This window comes from Terrapene carolina, unplaced genomic scaffold, assembly GCF_002925995.2.
Source record: "Terrapene carolina triunguis isolate 2854851 unplaced genomic scaffold, T_m_triunguis-2.0 Scaffold93, whole genome shotgun sequence".
Taxonomy (NCBI): Eukaryota; Metazoa; Chordata; order Testudines; family Emydidae; genus Terrapene; species Terrapene triunguis.
Genome location: NW_020664444.1, coordinates 23,145,926 through 23,160,842, shown reverse-complemented (window position 1 = coordinate 23,160,842; position 14,917 = coordinate 23,145,926). Strand labels below are relative to the sequence as shown.

The 14,917-nt window shown below is 49.6% G+C and overlaps 1 protein-coding gene across 5 annotated transcripts in view; it reads left to right on the top strand.

The window, feature by feature from the left end:
• Window positions 1–8,333: 8,333 nt before the first annotated feature.
• CLEC16A (C-type lectin domain containing 16A) overlaps window positions 8,334–14,917 on the top strand; it is a 187,169-nt gene continuing 180,585 nt past the window's right edge. For all 5 annotated transcript variants that reach the window (XM_026650649.1, XM_026650650.1, XM_026650648.1 and 2 more), the window contains exon 1: window positions 8,334–8,507. In XM_026650649.1, coding sequence (XP_026506434.1) covers window positions 8,428–8,507 — 80 coding nt within the window. In that variant the 5' untranslated portion in view covers window positions 8,334–8,427. The remainder of the gene's footprint in view (window positions 8,508–14,917) is intronic.

Genomic DNA, 14,917 nt, shown 5'->3' with positions numbered 1-14,917 from the left:
CCCTACATTTGAACCCTAAAGTTCAAAGTGGGGATACAGCCTTGACACGGGGCCTTGCGATATTTAACAAGGGGCGGGGCAAAGTCTGGTGGCTGCGAAAATGACATTCTGCCGCAGAGTAATTGTCAGTCAAATTCAAATGATTCAGGGTAAAGAGCACTACAGCCAGCCATTCCTGGCGGGGAGGAAGGCCTACTGGAATCCCCCCTTTTTGTTTTTGGCGGGCCAGGGCCTGTTTGAGCGCACGGTTGGCCCGTTCCACAATGGCCTGGCCTGTGGGGTTATACGGGATACCAAACGTGTGGACAATGTCCCACGTGGTACAAAAGGAGGCAAAGGCCGAGCTACAGTAGGCGGGGCCGTTGTCGGTCTTAAGATGGGACGGGTGACCCATGATTGCCATGGCGCAAATCATGTGATTAATAACATGACGAGAGGCCTCACCCTTCTGGGGGGTGACCCACACATAATGGGAAAAGGTATCTACACACACGTGAAGATACTGCCAGGGGGCAAAAGGAGGAAAATGTGTAACATCCATTTGCCAGAGCTGATTGGCCGAAGTTCCACGAGGGTTGACCCCCACCTCCGGGCTATTGGAGAGAGAAGCGCAAAGGTCACACTGGCGAACAATGGCCTGCGCCTGATGCAATGGGAGAGCGAACTGCTTGGCAAGGGCTTTGGCGGACTGATGAAAAAAGGCGTGGCTTTCGATTGGGGAGGAAAAAATCGAGGCCACCGATTTAACCGCCTGGTCGGCCACCGCGTTACCCTCTGTCAATAGGCCCGGTAATGTGGTGTGACTGCGAATATGTGCCACAAACAGTGGGCTAGAGCGGGAGGAAAGAAGCTGTTGCAGGGTGAGAAAAAGGGCCAACAGATTGTCATCACAGGAGGGCGACACATAGGAACCTGGAAGAGACTTAAGAACATTAGTAACATAAAGACTATCAGTAATCAGATTAAAAGGGTCATCCTGGAAGCATCGGCCGGCCAGGATGACAGCGGCCAATTCTGCGCGCTGGGGGGGAACGCTGAGGCAGGGTAAAGCGGACTTGCCAAGTGCCCTGCGCCTGCCAGCTGACCGCACCCCGCGTCGGGCCGCCGTCCGTGAAGAGAGTAAGTGCATTCTCAATGGGGACGGTGGACAAAGACGGCCGGAGGCGAAGGTAACGCTGTTGTAGGAGTGAAAGACAGGGGTCAGGGGGAATGTGATATTTAATTTCCCCGACATAGTCAGCAAGAGACAATTGGAGGGTGGCACTGCAAGAGACAGCGCGTTCCCAGTCTTTAGCCGGGATGGGGACAATAATGGCAACGGGGTCCCAACCCAAGAGGGTGCGGGACCGTTCTCGCACTTTAAAAATCAGCTCGGTGGCCTGTTGAGGGAGTGTCTGAATAGTATGCGGAGGGGAGTGGGTCAAATAAATCCATTCAATTAAACAAAGACGCGCTGCCGCCCCCTCCTGGGCGAGGACAGCTGTCGGTTGTAAAAGTGTGGGAAGCAAAATGGCAAAAAGGGGCTGTTCCCTTTCTCGGCGGTCGACCCACACTTGGGCCAGGGTTTAATTAATTAGGGCGACCGCTTGGCGCTGTGCCTGGGAAACGGGAATAACATCTCCGGGGAGGCGGCCCTGCCAAAGGCCAAAAAAGGAGGAGACAGCATGGAGGTAGTCAGGGGGCAAAAAGGACGAATCCAATTGAGGGACCCCAATAACTGTTGGAGCTGTACAAACGTAAGAGGGTTGGGCAATACCAACTCGGGACAAACTGGGCGGGCATATGACTGGAGCATACGGTGACCAAGATACAAAAAGGGTGGCTGACGCTGGACTTTGTCCGGTGCTATAACCAGGCCACATGCCGCAAGCTGGTGGCGCAGTTCGTCCAGCCAGTCATCAGGAAGGATGGGGTGAGCCACCAGGATGTCATCCATATAGTGGTAAATTAAGGCATCTGGGTGTGCCGTGCGAAAGGGCCGTAAGGCCTGCGCGACAAAGTGCTGACACAAGGTGGGGCTATTCAACATGCCTTGAGGAAGCACATTTCACTGATAGCGTGGAGTGGGCTGGGAGTGATTTAAAACCGGAACGGTAAAGGCAAAACGCGCCCAGTCCTCAGGGTGCAGGGGGATGGTAAAAAAACAATCTTTTAAATCTATTACAAATAATTGATAATCACAGGGAATAAGATTGGGATTGGGGGTACCACACTGCAGGGGACCCATAGGCTGTATAATTTTGTTAATGGCGCGAAGGTCCTGCAAGAGGCGCCACTTGCCAAATTTCTTTTTAATTACAAACACGGGGGTATTAAAGGGGCTAGTGGACTCCTCCAAATGCCCTGCCTGCAGCTGGTCATTAACCAAGTGCTGGAGGGCCTCCAGCTTTTCCAGAGGAAGCGGCCACTGCGCAACCCATACGGGCTCGTCAGTAAGCCAACGGAGGGGGAGGGCCGTACGCCTAATCATCAATATGGATGGTGGCAGTGAACTGTATTAATAAATCACGGCCCCACAGGTTGAGGTGGACGGGGAGAATGATAGGCCGGATACGGGCGCGGCGGTGAGAGCGCCGAACCCTAACCACTAGACCACCAGGGATAAGCTGCCCGTGGCGTGCCCTCCGCCTGCTGGGGGATGCCCGAAAACTGCCCCGCGCCATATAACTGCTTAGCGAGATAGGCCCCCCCACCTTGTGCTGCCGCCGCAAGCGCCTCTCGCTGATACTCGCTATCCCACACAACGTATTGCGCGGGAGACAGCACCATGCGACACATCTTTCCAATCTTGGGGGAGCAAGTGATAACCGTTTGACACACCTTCCAAGATCCCCCGGAGCTCGCGCAGAACCGAGTAGGGGAGAGCCTCCCAGTCCACTATCTGCCCCCCATTTCCATTATCCCGCCAAGAGACGGGAAACGCCTCGAACCCACAGCTGGATTCCTCGCCGGTCAAGAGACCGGCCTCGCGCGCTCGCTGCATCGCCGCGGCGACAGCGCCCTCCCGCCCGACCAGTGGGCAGGGGGGCGCCACCGTGGGCGGCGGTGCAGGGAGGGTCAGCTGCGGGTAGGAGGGGGGTGGCCCATCACCTGGGGGCACAAGGGAGACCGGCTTAGGGCCGTCGGGGCCGACCCCCTCAAGCGCCTCCTTACAACCCTGCCAGAGCAGCAGGTGCTGAACTGGGGCACGGGGTTCACTATACAAGATGATCCCAATCCGTATCCAACCAAAAGCCGTAACGACCCGCAGTCAGGATACCAGGGGCACTGGCGATTTATTTCCCTTAGAAGGTCCTCAATATGAGTGACCGGGACAACGACACATGATCGTTGCCGTATAATCTTTTGTAACTCTCTTGCGTGCTCCTTCTGGGCACTGGACCAGAGCCTTTGTTTTCCTTTAAAAGAAGAGAAACACTCCCAAAATAGAATATTCAGAGGAAACTAGGCTCATATGGAGAATTATACCTTCTCTTTGAAAACTGGAAACGTAGACAGGAAAGAACAGGGGAAATACTTGACTTCATAAAGGGATATTTCTGATGAATTCTGGAGAGAATTGTTTTCATTTTATAGAATTACTAGTTGTGTCACATCCACCACAGAGTAAACATAAGAAACTAAGACCCCATATGTACTCAGTTAGCTGGTCCCTTTCTCATTTTTCCATTTGGAATACCATGGGAGGACACAGTTCAAAGTTATGGAGAGGCAGTGTAGCCTGCTGAATAGTGCATTAGACTGGGATTCATGAGACCTGGATTATATTCCTGGCTCTGCTACTAGCCTGCTAAGGGTCCTTGGACAAGTCACTTCACCTCTCTGTGCTTCATTCGCCCCATCTGTAAAATAAGGATAATGATAGTAATGTCCTTTGTAAAGTGCTTTGAGATCACTGATGTAAAGTTGTATATAACTGACAGGTTTTATTTCTGGTACAGTAGCAGGGGTTAGATTGTTTATATTAACGGTTGTGGATTTAGACTCAGCTGAGGCCTTTTGGATTTTCTTTTGTCATGGTGTGCACTCCCTGGCAAAGCAGTGGATGAAGCAGTATAGATGAAAACCATGCTTGCTTTCTCCCCATAGTTTGGGACAAAGCCAGCCATCTTTCCCAAACCTGAGGGCCCCCTACAAATGGTGTCTCCCCAAACGTGAGCCCTCCTGCCATTTCTGCTAACCCATGCTGGAGGGGCCTCACCTCACCAAACCCACTCTACTCCTCATCTCTCCCCCTGCACCCTTCACTCCCTCCAGTGGTGCAAGTAGAAATCATTTCTTGCCAGTACTGCAATCATGGAAGGGATACAAGGGGGGAGGGCACGTGACCTCCCCACATGACCCTTCATGTGACTCCTCCCCGCCCCGAGCCCCTCCTACAACCCTCTTTGTATATACAAACATCAACATGCTTAACTACTCACTTTCCCCCCAAATATGTAGTATTCAGTCTGTTTATATGGAATCTGGGAGTTGGGTGAGGAGCCATTTCTGCATATGTATAACTTATTAAAAGACAATTTTTAAGTAGAACTCTATCTAAGTAAACTGCTTTATGGTATTGTACCCAAACATTGCATTTCAATGGGGGATTCAACTTCCTTCATAAGAACAGACTCCTGAAACTCTTACCAGGCCACAAAAGTGGTTCATAGTCATGCAAATAGTTTCAAATGATTACCAGTTTACAGGATTAGGTTCCAAGTTTGTAAATTATTCTGGATGAAACTGACAAGCTGTCAGATCAGAAGGAAGTTTATTTGAATAAAGGTGGGCAGATGTGTGATAAGTTTTAGTTCCATTGCTAATATGAGGGACATATTTTCAGCAAAGTTCTTGGCAGATTCCTGAGGCGGCTGGTTTAAGGCTGTCAAGGCTCCTTCCCCACTCTGAACTTTAGGGTACAGATGTGGGGGCCTGCATGAAAACTTCTAAGCTTAACTACCAGCTTAGATCTGGTCCGCTGCCACCACTCCCAATGTGCTAATTCCCTTCCCTGGGTAGTCTTGAGAGACTCTTCACCAATTCCCTGGTGAATACAGATCCAAATCCCTTGGATCTTAAAACAAGGAGAAATTAACCATCCCCCGTCCTTTCTCCCACCAACTCCTGGTGGATCAAGATCCAACCCCCTTGGATCTAAAAACAAGGAAAAATCAATCAGGTTCTTAAAAAGAAGGCTTTTAATTAAAGAAAAAGGTAAAAAACATATCTGTAAAATCAGGATGGAAAATAACTTTACAGGGTAATCAAACTTAAAGGGCCCAGAGGACCCCCCTCTAGCCTTGGGTTCAAAGTTACAGCAAACAGAGGTAAACACCTAGTAAAAGGTACATTTACAAGTTGAGAAAACAAAGATAAAACTAACACACCTTGCATGGCTGTTTACTTACAAGTTTGAAATATGAGAGACTTGTTCAGAAAGATTTGGAGAGCATGGATTGATGTCTGGTCCCTCTCAGTCCCAAGAGCGAACTCTCCCCAAAAACAAAGAGCACAAACAAAAGCCTTCCCCCCACCAAGATTTGAAAGTATCTTGTCCCCTTATTGGTCCTTTGGGTCAGGTGTCAGTCAGGTTACCTGAGCTTCTTAACCCTTTACAGGTAAAAGGATTTTGGAGTCTCTGGCCAGGAGGGATTTTATAGTATTGTACACAGGAGGGCTGTTACCCTTCCCTTTATAGTTATGACAAAGGCATTATAATCTTCACTTATAGTTCTCTCACCTACAAAGCTGGAAAATGAGGCATTTGTTTTCTTTGTTTTGCTGCTCCAATTCCAGTTAACAAAATGCATGTTAGACTAGTTTGGCTGCAAAGAAAAATTCTATGTACACTGGGGACAACACCTGATTCCTGTAAGGCTGCAGAACTGGGCTGACATCAGAATCCAAATATCGTCTGGTCAGTGCAAGCAGAGGCATTCCTCTAATGATTTGGGCTTCATGTGATGCAGTATGGATGTCATGGATAATTCAGACCAATGGGGAGAAACAGAATAAAAAATACTGTTTAAACATCTTCTGTCCCCACCACCCCGCCCCTTTTGAGGACTCCTGACCAATGTAACAGCACAATATATATGCTAACAAACCTTTGTTTAAGTTTGTTAGCACATGTATTGTTCTCAGGGCTGTCCCTAGACATTGTGCCCTACGCAGCCCCAGGCCTCCACGGCGGGGGGGAGGGGGCGGACGGACTACAGGCCTCTGCAGGGGTGGGGGGAGGGCAGCTGTGCCCAAGGTCTGTGGGGGGCAGAAGCAGGCTTCAGGCTTGGGTGGCAGGGGGGAAACCACCCCCCAGCATGAGCCGGTGGAGCGGATTGGGGCTGGGTCGCTCCATTTCCTGTCGCCTGGTGATTGCAGGGCAGGCCCAACCCCGCACTCATGGGGCAACGGGAAGTAGAGTGACCCGTCCCAGCCCGCTCCGCTCTGCTCCCCTGGCTCCCAGACTTGGGGGACAGGGGGAACCACCCCCCAGCACTCACCGGTGGCGCAGAGTGGGCTGGGGCCAGGTTGCTCCACTTCCCGCCGCCCCGTGAGTGCAGACCCCTGATGCAGTCCCCCAGGCAGGGCCGGCTTTAGCAAGAGCGGGGCCCGATTCCTGGGGGCGGGGCTTGCTGCAAGCCCCGCCCCCAGGAATCGAGCCGCGCTCCGGCCGGGGTTGCCGGGCTTGGGTTCGGCCCGGAGCCTCGGGGGCCGGGGCTGGAGCCGCGGGGGCCGGAGCCGGGCTGGGGCCGGAGCCACGCCGCGGGGACCAGGCCGGGCGCGCTGCGGGGACTGGGCCGGAGCCAGGCCGCGCTGGGCCAGAGCCGCGCTGCGGGGGCCGGACTGGAGCCAAGCCGGGACAGAGCCGCTGGGGCCTGTGTGCTCGGCCAGAACGGGCCGCGCCTCCCCGGAGCCCTTCTCGCGCCCCCCGCCACCCCAGCTTACCTGGTGCTGCCTGCCCGCCCCTGCTTCTTTTCAGACTTCCCTTGAAAGCAGGGGAGGGGGCGGAGCGTTCAGGGAAGGAGAGGAGGGGGAAGTGAGCTGAGGGCGGGGTGGGGAAATTTAGGCTTGAAATTAGACGAAGGTTTCTAACCGTCAGAGGGGTGAAATTTTGGAACAGCCTTCCGAGGGAAACGGTGGGGGCGAAAGACCTCTCTGGCTTCAAGATTAGGCTAGATAAGTTTATGGAGGGAATGGTTTGATGGGATAACGTGATTTTAGTCAATTAGGCAATAACGGCCATCGCTGGTAAAATGAGGGTCTGGCTGGAGAATCTTGCCTGTATGCTCGGGGTTCTACTGATCGCCATATTTGGGGTCGGGAAGGAATTTTCCTCCAGGGTAGATTGGCAGAGGTTTTTCGCCTTCCTCCACAGCATAGGGCAGGGGTCGCAAGCTGGAAGATTCTCTGCAACTTGAAGTCTTTAGATCACGATCTGGAGACTTCAACAGCAGAGTTAAGGGAAAGTGGGGGGGTCAGCTTTTGTGGCCTGCATCATGCGGGAGGTCAGACTAGATGACCATATTGGTCCCTTCTGACCTTAAAGTCTATGAGTCTATGAGAGCTGCAGCGCGGGGCACTCTTTGTGTGGGGCCCAATTCAGCCGAATCGGCTGAATCGGCCTAAAGCCGGCCCTGCCCCCAGGATGTAACTCAGGGGAAGGGGTGGAGTGGGAGCAGGGCTGGAGCAGAGCAGGGGTGGGAATAGGCGGGACGGGGTGGAGTAGGGGCAGGGCTGGGGCGGAGCAGGGGTGGGAAGAGGCAGGGCAGGGGCTATGGGGAAGGGGTGGAGTGGGCACGGAGCAGGAGTGGGGACAGCTTTCCTGGCCGTCTCAGCCAGCCCGGGGATTGGGCTGGCCGCTGGAGCAGCATGCAGCTGCATAGGGCACCAGGAAATGTGGAGCACCAAATTTCACTCTGCAGCTGCTGTAGTTTGTGTACGGGTAAGGATGGCCCTGAGTGTGCTGTTAAAGCCATTGGAAGAATGAATGCCCTCCCTAGGGCTCTGCTCCTTTAAAGAGTAGAGCAGCCCAGCCCCAAGTCTTTCCGGTACCCCGTGCCCGCTAAAAATCTCTTGCCAGTACTGTGTACTGGAGGGTACCACCCTACTTGCACCCGGACTCTCTCCCAACCCTGATCCTGTCACGCCCCAGCTGAGCTCTCACCCACCCGGTTCACAATCAGCAGCAGCAAGCCTGCAAGGTGCAGGCTGGGAGTTGTAGTCCACCGCCTCCTGGGCGTCGCAGGGAAGGGGGCAGGGAGACTGCATTTCCCAGCGCGCCACGCGCGCGCATGCGCCTTTGCGTGTCCAGTGGCTGACTGCTGGGCCGGCTGGCCAGCCGGGTTTGTAAGTGTCAGAGGTCGCTGTGCTGCCCCACAGCCGTGCGCTCGGGGAGATGGACGGCTAGAGCCCGCGGCCCTCCGCCTCCTCTTCCCCGCCAGCATGTTCGGCCGCTCCCGCAGCTGGGTGGGCGGTGGGCACGGTAAGGCCGCCCGCAGCATCCACTCCTTGGACCATCTCAAGTAAGTGCGTGTGTCTGTAGGGCCCCCGGGGGGCGTGAGGCGGAGCCTGTGTGGTGGGGGCGGAGGGGCCAAGCAGGTAACGGGGGGCGGAGACCCTGTGGGGCTCAGGTCCGTGGTGTTGGGGGTGCTTGTGGTGTGGCTGGGGGAGCTCGGGCTGAGGGGGGTTGCTCTGTCTCAGCGAGAGTGAGCTCAGGGCTTCACGGGGGCGGAAGGGATCCGTGTGGCTCTATGGCAAGCGGCTCTCGGGGGCTGGGACCTCTTGTGCGGTCGGAGTGTGTGGACTGGGAGATTGAAGAGGCCTGGAGGAGGCTGCAATGGAGGGCTCCAGACTCAGGTGCTGACAAGGCCTTCAGGGGTTTGAGTGGGTCCTGTGGCTCTGGAAGAGTGATGACTACTGGAGGAGTTTCACTCAGGGCTGCGATTGTAAACATGTACCAAGGATGTTCCCTCATTGTCTTACATCTCTTCGTGAATATTCATGTAACTATATTGCTTACAGTCCTCTTGAGTTCTCACAAGTACTAATTAGGTCTCATACATTTCTCCCCCCCCCCCCCCACCCGTTCTGATTTTGCTTTGGAGGTGATTGGATGTTCCTAAGTATCTACAGGGTGGTGATGTAGTGGCACAACATGAAAAGACAAAGCTATGATTTTATAATGCAATAAACTTGTTCTGTAGAACAAAGTCTAAAAGGTGGTAACCTTAGATGAGTACCAGCACTGTAGAGATAGGGGAGATACAGTTAACTGGGTCATGGAAGTGGTGAGAGAGTGGTCCAAAGTTGCACTACAAATAATACAGAGGGTTTGAAAATATCACCTACTAGCCAGAGAACTAAACCTACTGGTGAGGAGGCAAGAAGAAGGTTCTTTCAGCCCAGCCCAGAGGCCAGTGCCCTGGTTAGAGGCCTCAATCCCCATTACCATGTGCTGGGAATCTTGCATGGGAACTATTTTTTAGGTATTAATCTCTGACCAGGGGGTGTCTAATGAATATGAAGTCCCTGCACTGTAACTTTCTGCTGGAAGGGGGAAATAGTTTTCTTCTTGCACAATGACCCTAGATCCTGGGGGCAGTAACAGTGTGTGTATGTGAAGGATGTTCTTTACTCCTTCCCCAGACTCCTGGCTGCTGTAAGAAAACCAGTGAAGTTAAGGTTCTTCTCCCTATTGAATAATTCAGGTGCTGGACTCTAGCTCAAAAATTTCCCCAGTCCTGAGGGAATGAAATTGACCAATTCTTGTTGCCCCCACCTGGTTCTGAAAAAAAGCTTTGAAATTGAATAGCCTTGCTAATTTCACAGTCTGGCAGTTTGGGAAAGCTACAGAAGCAGTAACTGAGTTGTTTTTGGTAGACTGAGACACAACACTGCTTCTGTTTACTTCTGAAAAGTTTTCATTGCAACAGAACAGCCTAGAATGTTTTTAAAATGAAAGCTTACATGTTGCTGTAATTGTTGCTTGCAGTGTTTATTGTAGCTGTATTGGTCCCAGAATATTAGAAGGACAAGGGGATGAGGTAATATCTTTTATTGAAGTAACTTCTATTGGTGAAAGAGACAAGCTTTCTAGCTACACAAAGTTTTTCCTCAAAGACACTAGATTTATGGCTTATTACAACAATGTGTAACCTACCGAAACCCCCTCCTCCCTCTTTTGCCCTATGACTGCAGGGGTGTTAATGTGCCACTTCACCTTGAATGGCTTGTCTACACTTGAAATGCTACTGCAGCACAGCTGCACCACTGTAGCACTTGAATGTAGACATTACTTACGCTGACGGGAGGGGTTAGGTAATCCACCTCCTCTACAGGCAGTAGCTAGGACAACGGCAGAATTCTTCTGTCAATCTAGTGCTGTCTAAATCGGGTTTAGATAGGCTTAACTACGCTGCTCAGGGGTGTGGATTTTTCACACCTTGACCAACATAGTTAAATCAACCTCATTTTCTACTGTTGACCACACCTTAGAATATGTTTTCTTATGCTAAACAATCTGTTCCACCTTGTATTTTAGCTGTGACGCTCTGAGTACCTTTCCCAGACCTGAGAAAGAGCTCTGTGTAAACCTTACCTACCTTGTTGCTGTAATTGATGGCTTTTATTTCCTTATTTGCCAGGAGAAGCTTTCTGCTTGCCAGTGATGAATAGGTGACTGGATTTTTCAAGACTAAGTAATATTAATTACATATTCTAACAAGAAAAATGACAAATTCTCCTGGTCTACCTCTTTCCATTTCAGTATTTTCTCTGGGTGTAGGTATCATTTTAGCAAGCATCATCATGAAAAGTGAAGCTGTCAGTTCATTATTCTGATGCCTTTCTCTCTTTATACATAATATTTTAGATGGATAAACTTTGGAGGTATCAGAAATTAAGGTTTCCCAGCAGCTTGTCCATGGCTTTGAAACGACCAAGCACTGGATACTGGAATTACCTATTGTTCTGAAGTACTATGGTATCTTTTTACATTAGCTTCCCCCAATAACATCTCTGAAGATCAGAGGGGTAGCCGTGTTAGTCTGAATCTGTAAAAAGCAACAGAGGGTCCTGTGGCACCTTTAAGACTAACAGAAGTACTGGGCGCATAAGCTTTCGTGGGTAAGAACCTCACTTCTTCAGATACAAGTGAAGAAGTGAGGTTCTTACCCACGAAAGCTTATGCGCCCAGTACTTCTGTTAGTCTTAAAGGTGCCACAGGACCCTCTGTTGCTTATCTCTGAAGATGATGAAAGTATACTTGACACACTCCCTTACCCATTTACAAGACAAATAGGGAGGCAACTGTCCTTGTGACAGAATGTTTGCTTTGTGATTTTGATTATACTCAGATACCACGGTGATGCATGTATTAAACAGTACGGTACCATGATAGTTCATCTAAAACATACATTTCAATTTCTTTGAATAGAAGACTCCTGAAATACTTCAGGAAATTATAATTTGATCTGTCATATCAGGAACAGGAAGTGAGTGTCGTATATGAGCTATCCATTCATTCTTGTAAAATGTCCTAAATTACAATTGATGAGCTGCTAAATGACTTCTGAAATTAGTTTATTTGGAGTAGTTAACCAGGCTACAACATCTTGAGCTAGTGATGTTTACCAAACTGATCACATTTACTGTTTTTGGCAATCATACCATACACTGAGAACGAGGACTCAGTTCTTGCACTCATCACCCACCGTATTAGAGCCTGATCCTGATAATCTTTACTCGCGTGACTAGTCTTTGCCCCATAGTAAGTCTCGTTGAAGTCAGAGGGATTCTCTTATGAATAAGGATTTGCAAATCCTTAATTGGTAAGCATATTTAGTGCCATTGGTGGTGTTATATATTCTGTGCATCTTCCTATTTTTAAACTGGAATAAACAGGCACTAAGGCTATGGCTACACTGACACTTTACAGCGCTGCAACTTTCTCACTCAGGGGTGTGAAAAAACACCCCCATGAGCGCAGCAAGTTACAGCGCTGTAAAGTGCCAGTGTAAACAGTGCCCCAGCACTGGGAGCCACGCTCCCAGCGCTGTAAACTAATCCCCTCGTGGAGGTGGAGTACGTGCAGCGCTGGGAGAGCTCTCTCCCAGTGCTGGCGCGTGACCACGCTCGCATTTCAAAGTGCTGCCGGGGGAGCGCTCCCGCAGCAGCGCTTTGAAGTTTCGAGTGTAGCCACGGCCTAAGTAACTATTGCTGCATGTATGTTATCAACATCACTAATCCATAGCACAGTTTGACATGATCAGCACTCTCTTCTGAAGAGAGATGTAGGCATGAAACGGATGTTGCAGGTCAGGACTGAAGAGCATTGGTAGAGTTGTGTGGCAAAATGTTACCTTACATCTTGCTGTGCTGTAGTATACTTAGCTCTTGGTAGTACTCATAAGGTTGTACTGTATTTTCATGAGCGTGACTCATGCATAGTTTAAAAAAGCCCCTAATTTCTTGACTGCCAAGATGGTTTGCAACCTTGGTGGGTTCAAAGCCATGAACAGGCTTTGTTTCACCTTTTCATGTTGATACATTGCATCATAAGCAAACAATTGTATTTGTAACAGCTACATTTTAGAACATAAAAGAAATCTTTCAAAAAGTTACATCCTGACTGCAATTCTTATAATATCAGGGTTGGAAGGGACCTCAGTAGGTCATCTAGTCCAACCCCCTGCTTATCACTATGTCGGAAACGGCGCCTGTTGCGGCTCCTGCTATCTCTGCTCCTGGGGCAAAAACCTCCGCTAAAAAAACGAAGAAGACACCAGCTAGTTCTAAAGCCCCAACCCCCTGCTCAAAGCAGGACCAATCCCCAGACAGATTTTTGCCCCAGATCCCTAAATGGCCCCCTCAATGATTGAACTCATAACCCTGGGTTTAGCAGGCCAAGTCTCCAACCACTGAGCTAGCCCTTCCCCCCCATGGCCCAAAGCAGGGGAGTGGGAGCTGGGATTTGCAGGCTGTGCAACTTAATGAGAGGTGGGTGACTCATCTGTGTGTCAGTTTACTAAGCTGTAAAATAGGTTCCCTGATCAACAGCAATGTTCTGAAGCTTAATTATTGTAAATTGCTTTGAGATCATGCAATGAAAGGTGTCTCTAAATGTAGATTGTTTTGCTTTCCCCATTTGAGTTGGAGGAGAACACAGATATGATTAACAGTCTGTTTATAGTCATACTAAGTCATTCTGTAGTATGCTTCATGTTTGGATTAGGTTGTAACTTAAACCTGAAAGCAACATTAAGTGGTGATATCTAGAACTTTGAAAATAAAACTTGGAGAAAAGGTAGGGTGGGCTATTGGGTTTTGTTTAATTAACAGGTTGATTGTGAACAATGCATATGTTATAATGCTAGCATGTTTTTGTTCAGTCATTTATGCAAATTGGTCCCATGTACAGCTCTATGATCATCTAAGATTTGATCTAACTTTCTATTTTCTGCTGCGTTTATAGCAGTTCTGTTTCCTGTTTCGTGTTGTAGGGCAGGATTTCTCAACCTGTGGGTTGGGACCCAAAATTGGGTGGCCAGAATGTTTCAAAGGATCGTGTGGCAGTTCCTGTGGCTCCTGTCCCACAGTGCTGACTAGGCTTGACTCCCTGCCCCCGGCACTGCCACTCAGGTTTGGCCCAGCCATCGTGATGACAGGAATCTGGGTAAGCCAAATCTGAGTTAGTGCCACTGCACCCCATGAGCCAGGTCACAACTCCACGCTCACAAATTTGGTCCAGTCAGGGGGGCAGGGCCAAACCTGAGTGGCGCTGCCACCCTGGAGGTACCAGTGCCCAGAGCAGAGACCCAAGCCCAGCCAGCCTTATAGCGCAGGAGTCACCAATGTGGGCTGAGTGCTGGATCCGACAAAACCACCTCAGGGCCTCCACCCCCAGACTATTTACTGGGTTGCGACAGGCTATACACATTTACAAATGGGTCTTGAGCCCCAAAAGGTTGAGAACTGCTGTTGTGTAGGGTATCCTTCAGAGTAAAGCCTACTGTCTTCCCTTTAATCCTTCTCTGACAATGAGTCTCCAAGAAGGCAGCACAGCATATGGCTGTGGAACATTCCTGCCACCTTACCTTTCCATGTTTGTTTTCACTGCTGTACAGTGCTTTCCCATTTCTTTTCCTAAAATGCTAAATTCTATCAGAAGAAAACCTATATTCTCTAGTTTTGTTTTCTCAAGAACTTCCCAATGAATTATACTTCATATAATCAAGAATATGAATTTATTATTTGAGCCAAGTATATTATTTATTTCTGGTGGTGCCACAATGTGTTAAGCACTGCACAATAGTACAGTAAGCCCCGTTTCCTACCCTGAACAGCATGTAGTGAAACAGCTTATTTTTATGCATACTTACCAACATGTGACCTGATTCTGCTCCCATTGACTTCTGTGGATAGGTGGATTAGACCTGTAACTAAGAGCTTGATTCTTTTCCTTAAATTTAGAAAAAAAGAGTTTAGGGCTCATAAGGGTTCTAGAATGGCAAATCTGAAGTATTTTCCAGACAACAAGTATGGTGTAGACAGCAATAATGTACTCTTCCTCAGACAGACATGTCTGTGACTCATCTTTGATCTGGAAACGCCACTTCTAGGAGTCAAAGGGCTCATTTGGTGGCCCAGTCTTTTCTTGGCCACTTTGCTGAGACTTGAGGGATGTGGGGTTTGTACTATGCCAGCTTTTGTTTTGTGATGTGGACTACTTTGTTTTTTTTTTTTTAATGGTAGTGCCTGGAAGCTCCAGTCAAGGTCAAGAGCCCATTATATTGAGTGCTTTGTAAACACATAGTAAGACAGTCCCTGTCCTGAAGACATGAACTCTAGTTTAAGACCAGATATAAGTAGACATAATATACAAATAGAGGGAATGGAGGAAGGAGAATGAGGGTAATGGTGAGAGCAACATCAG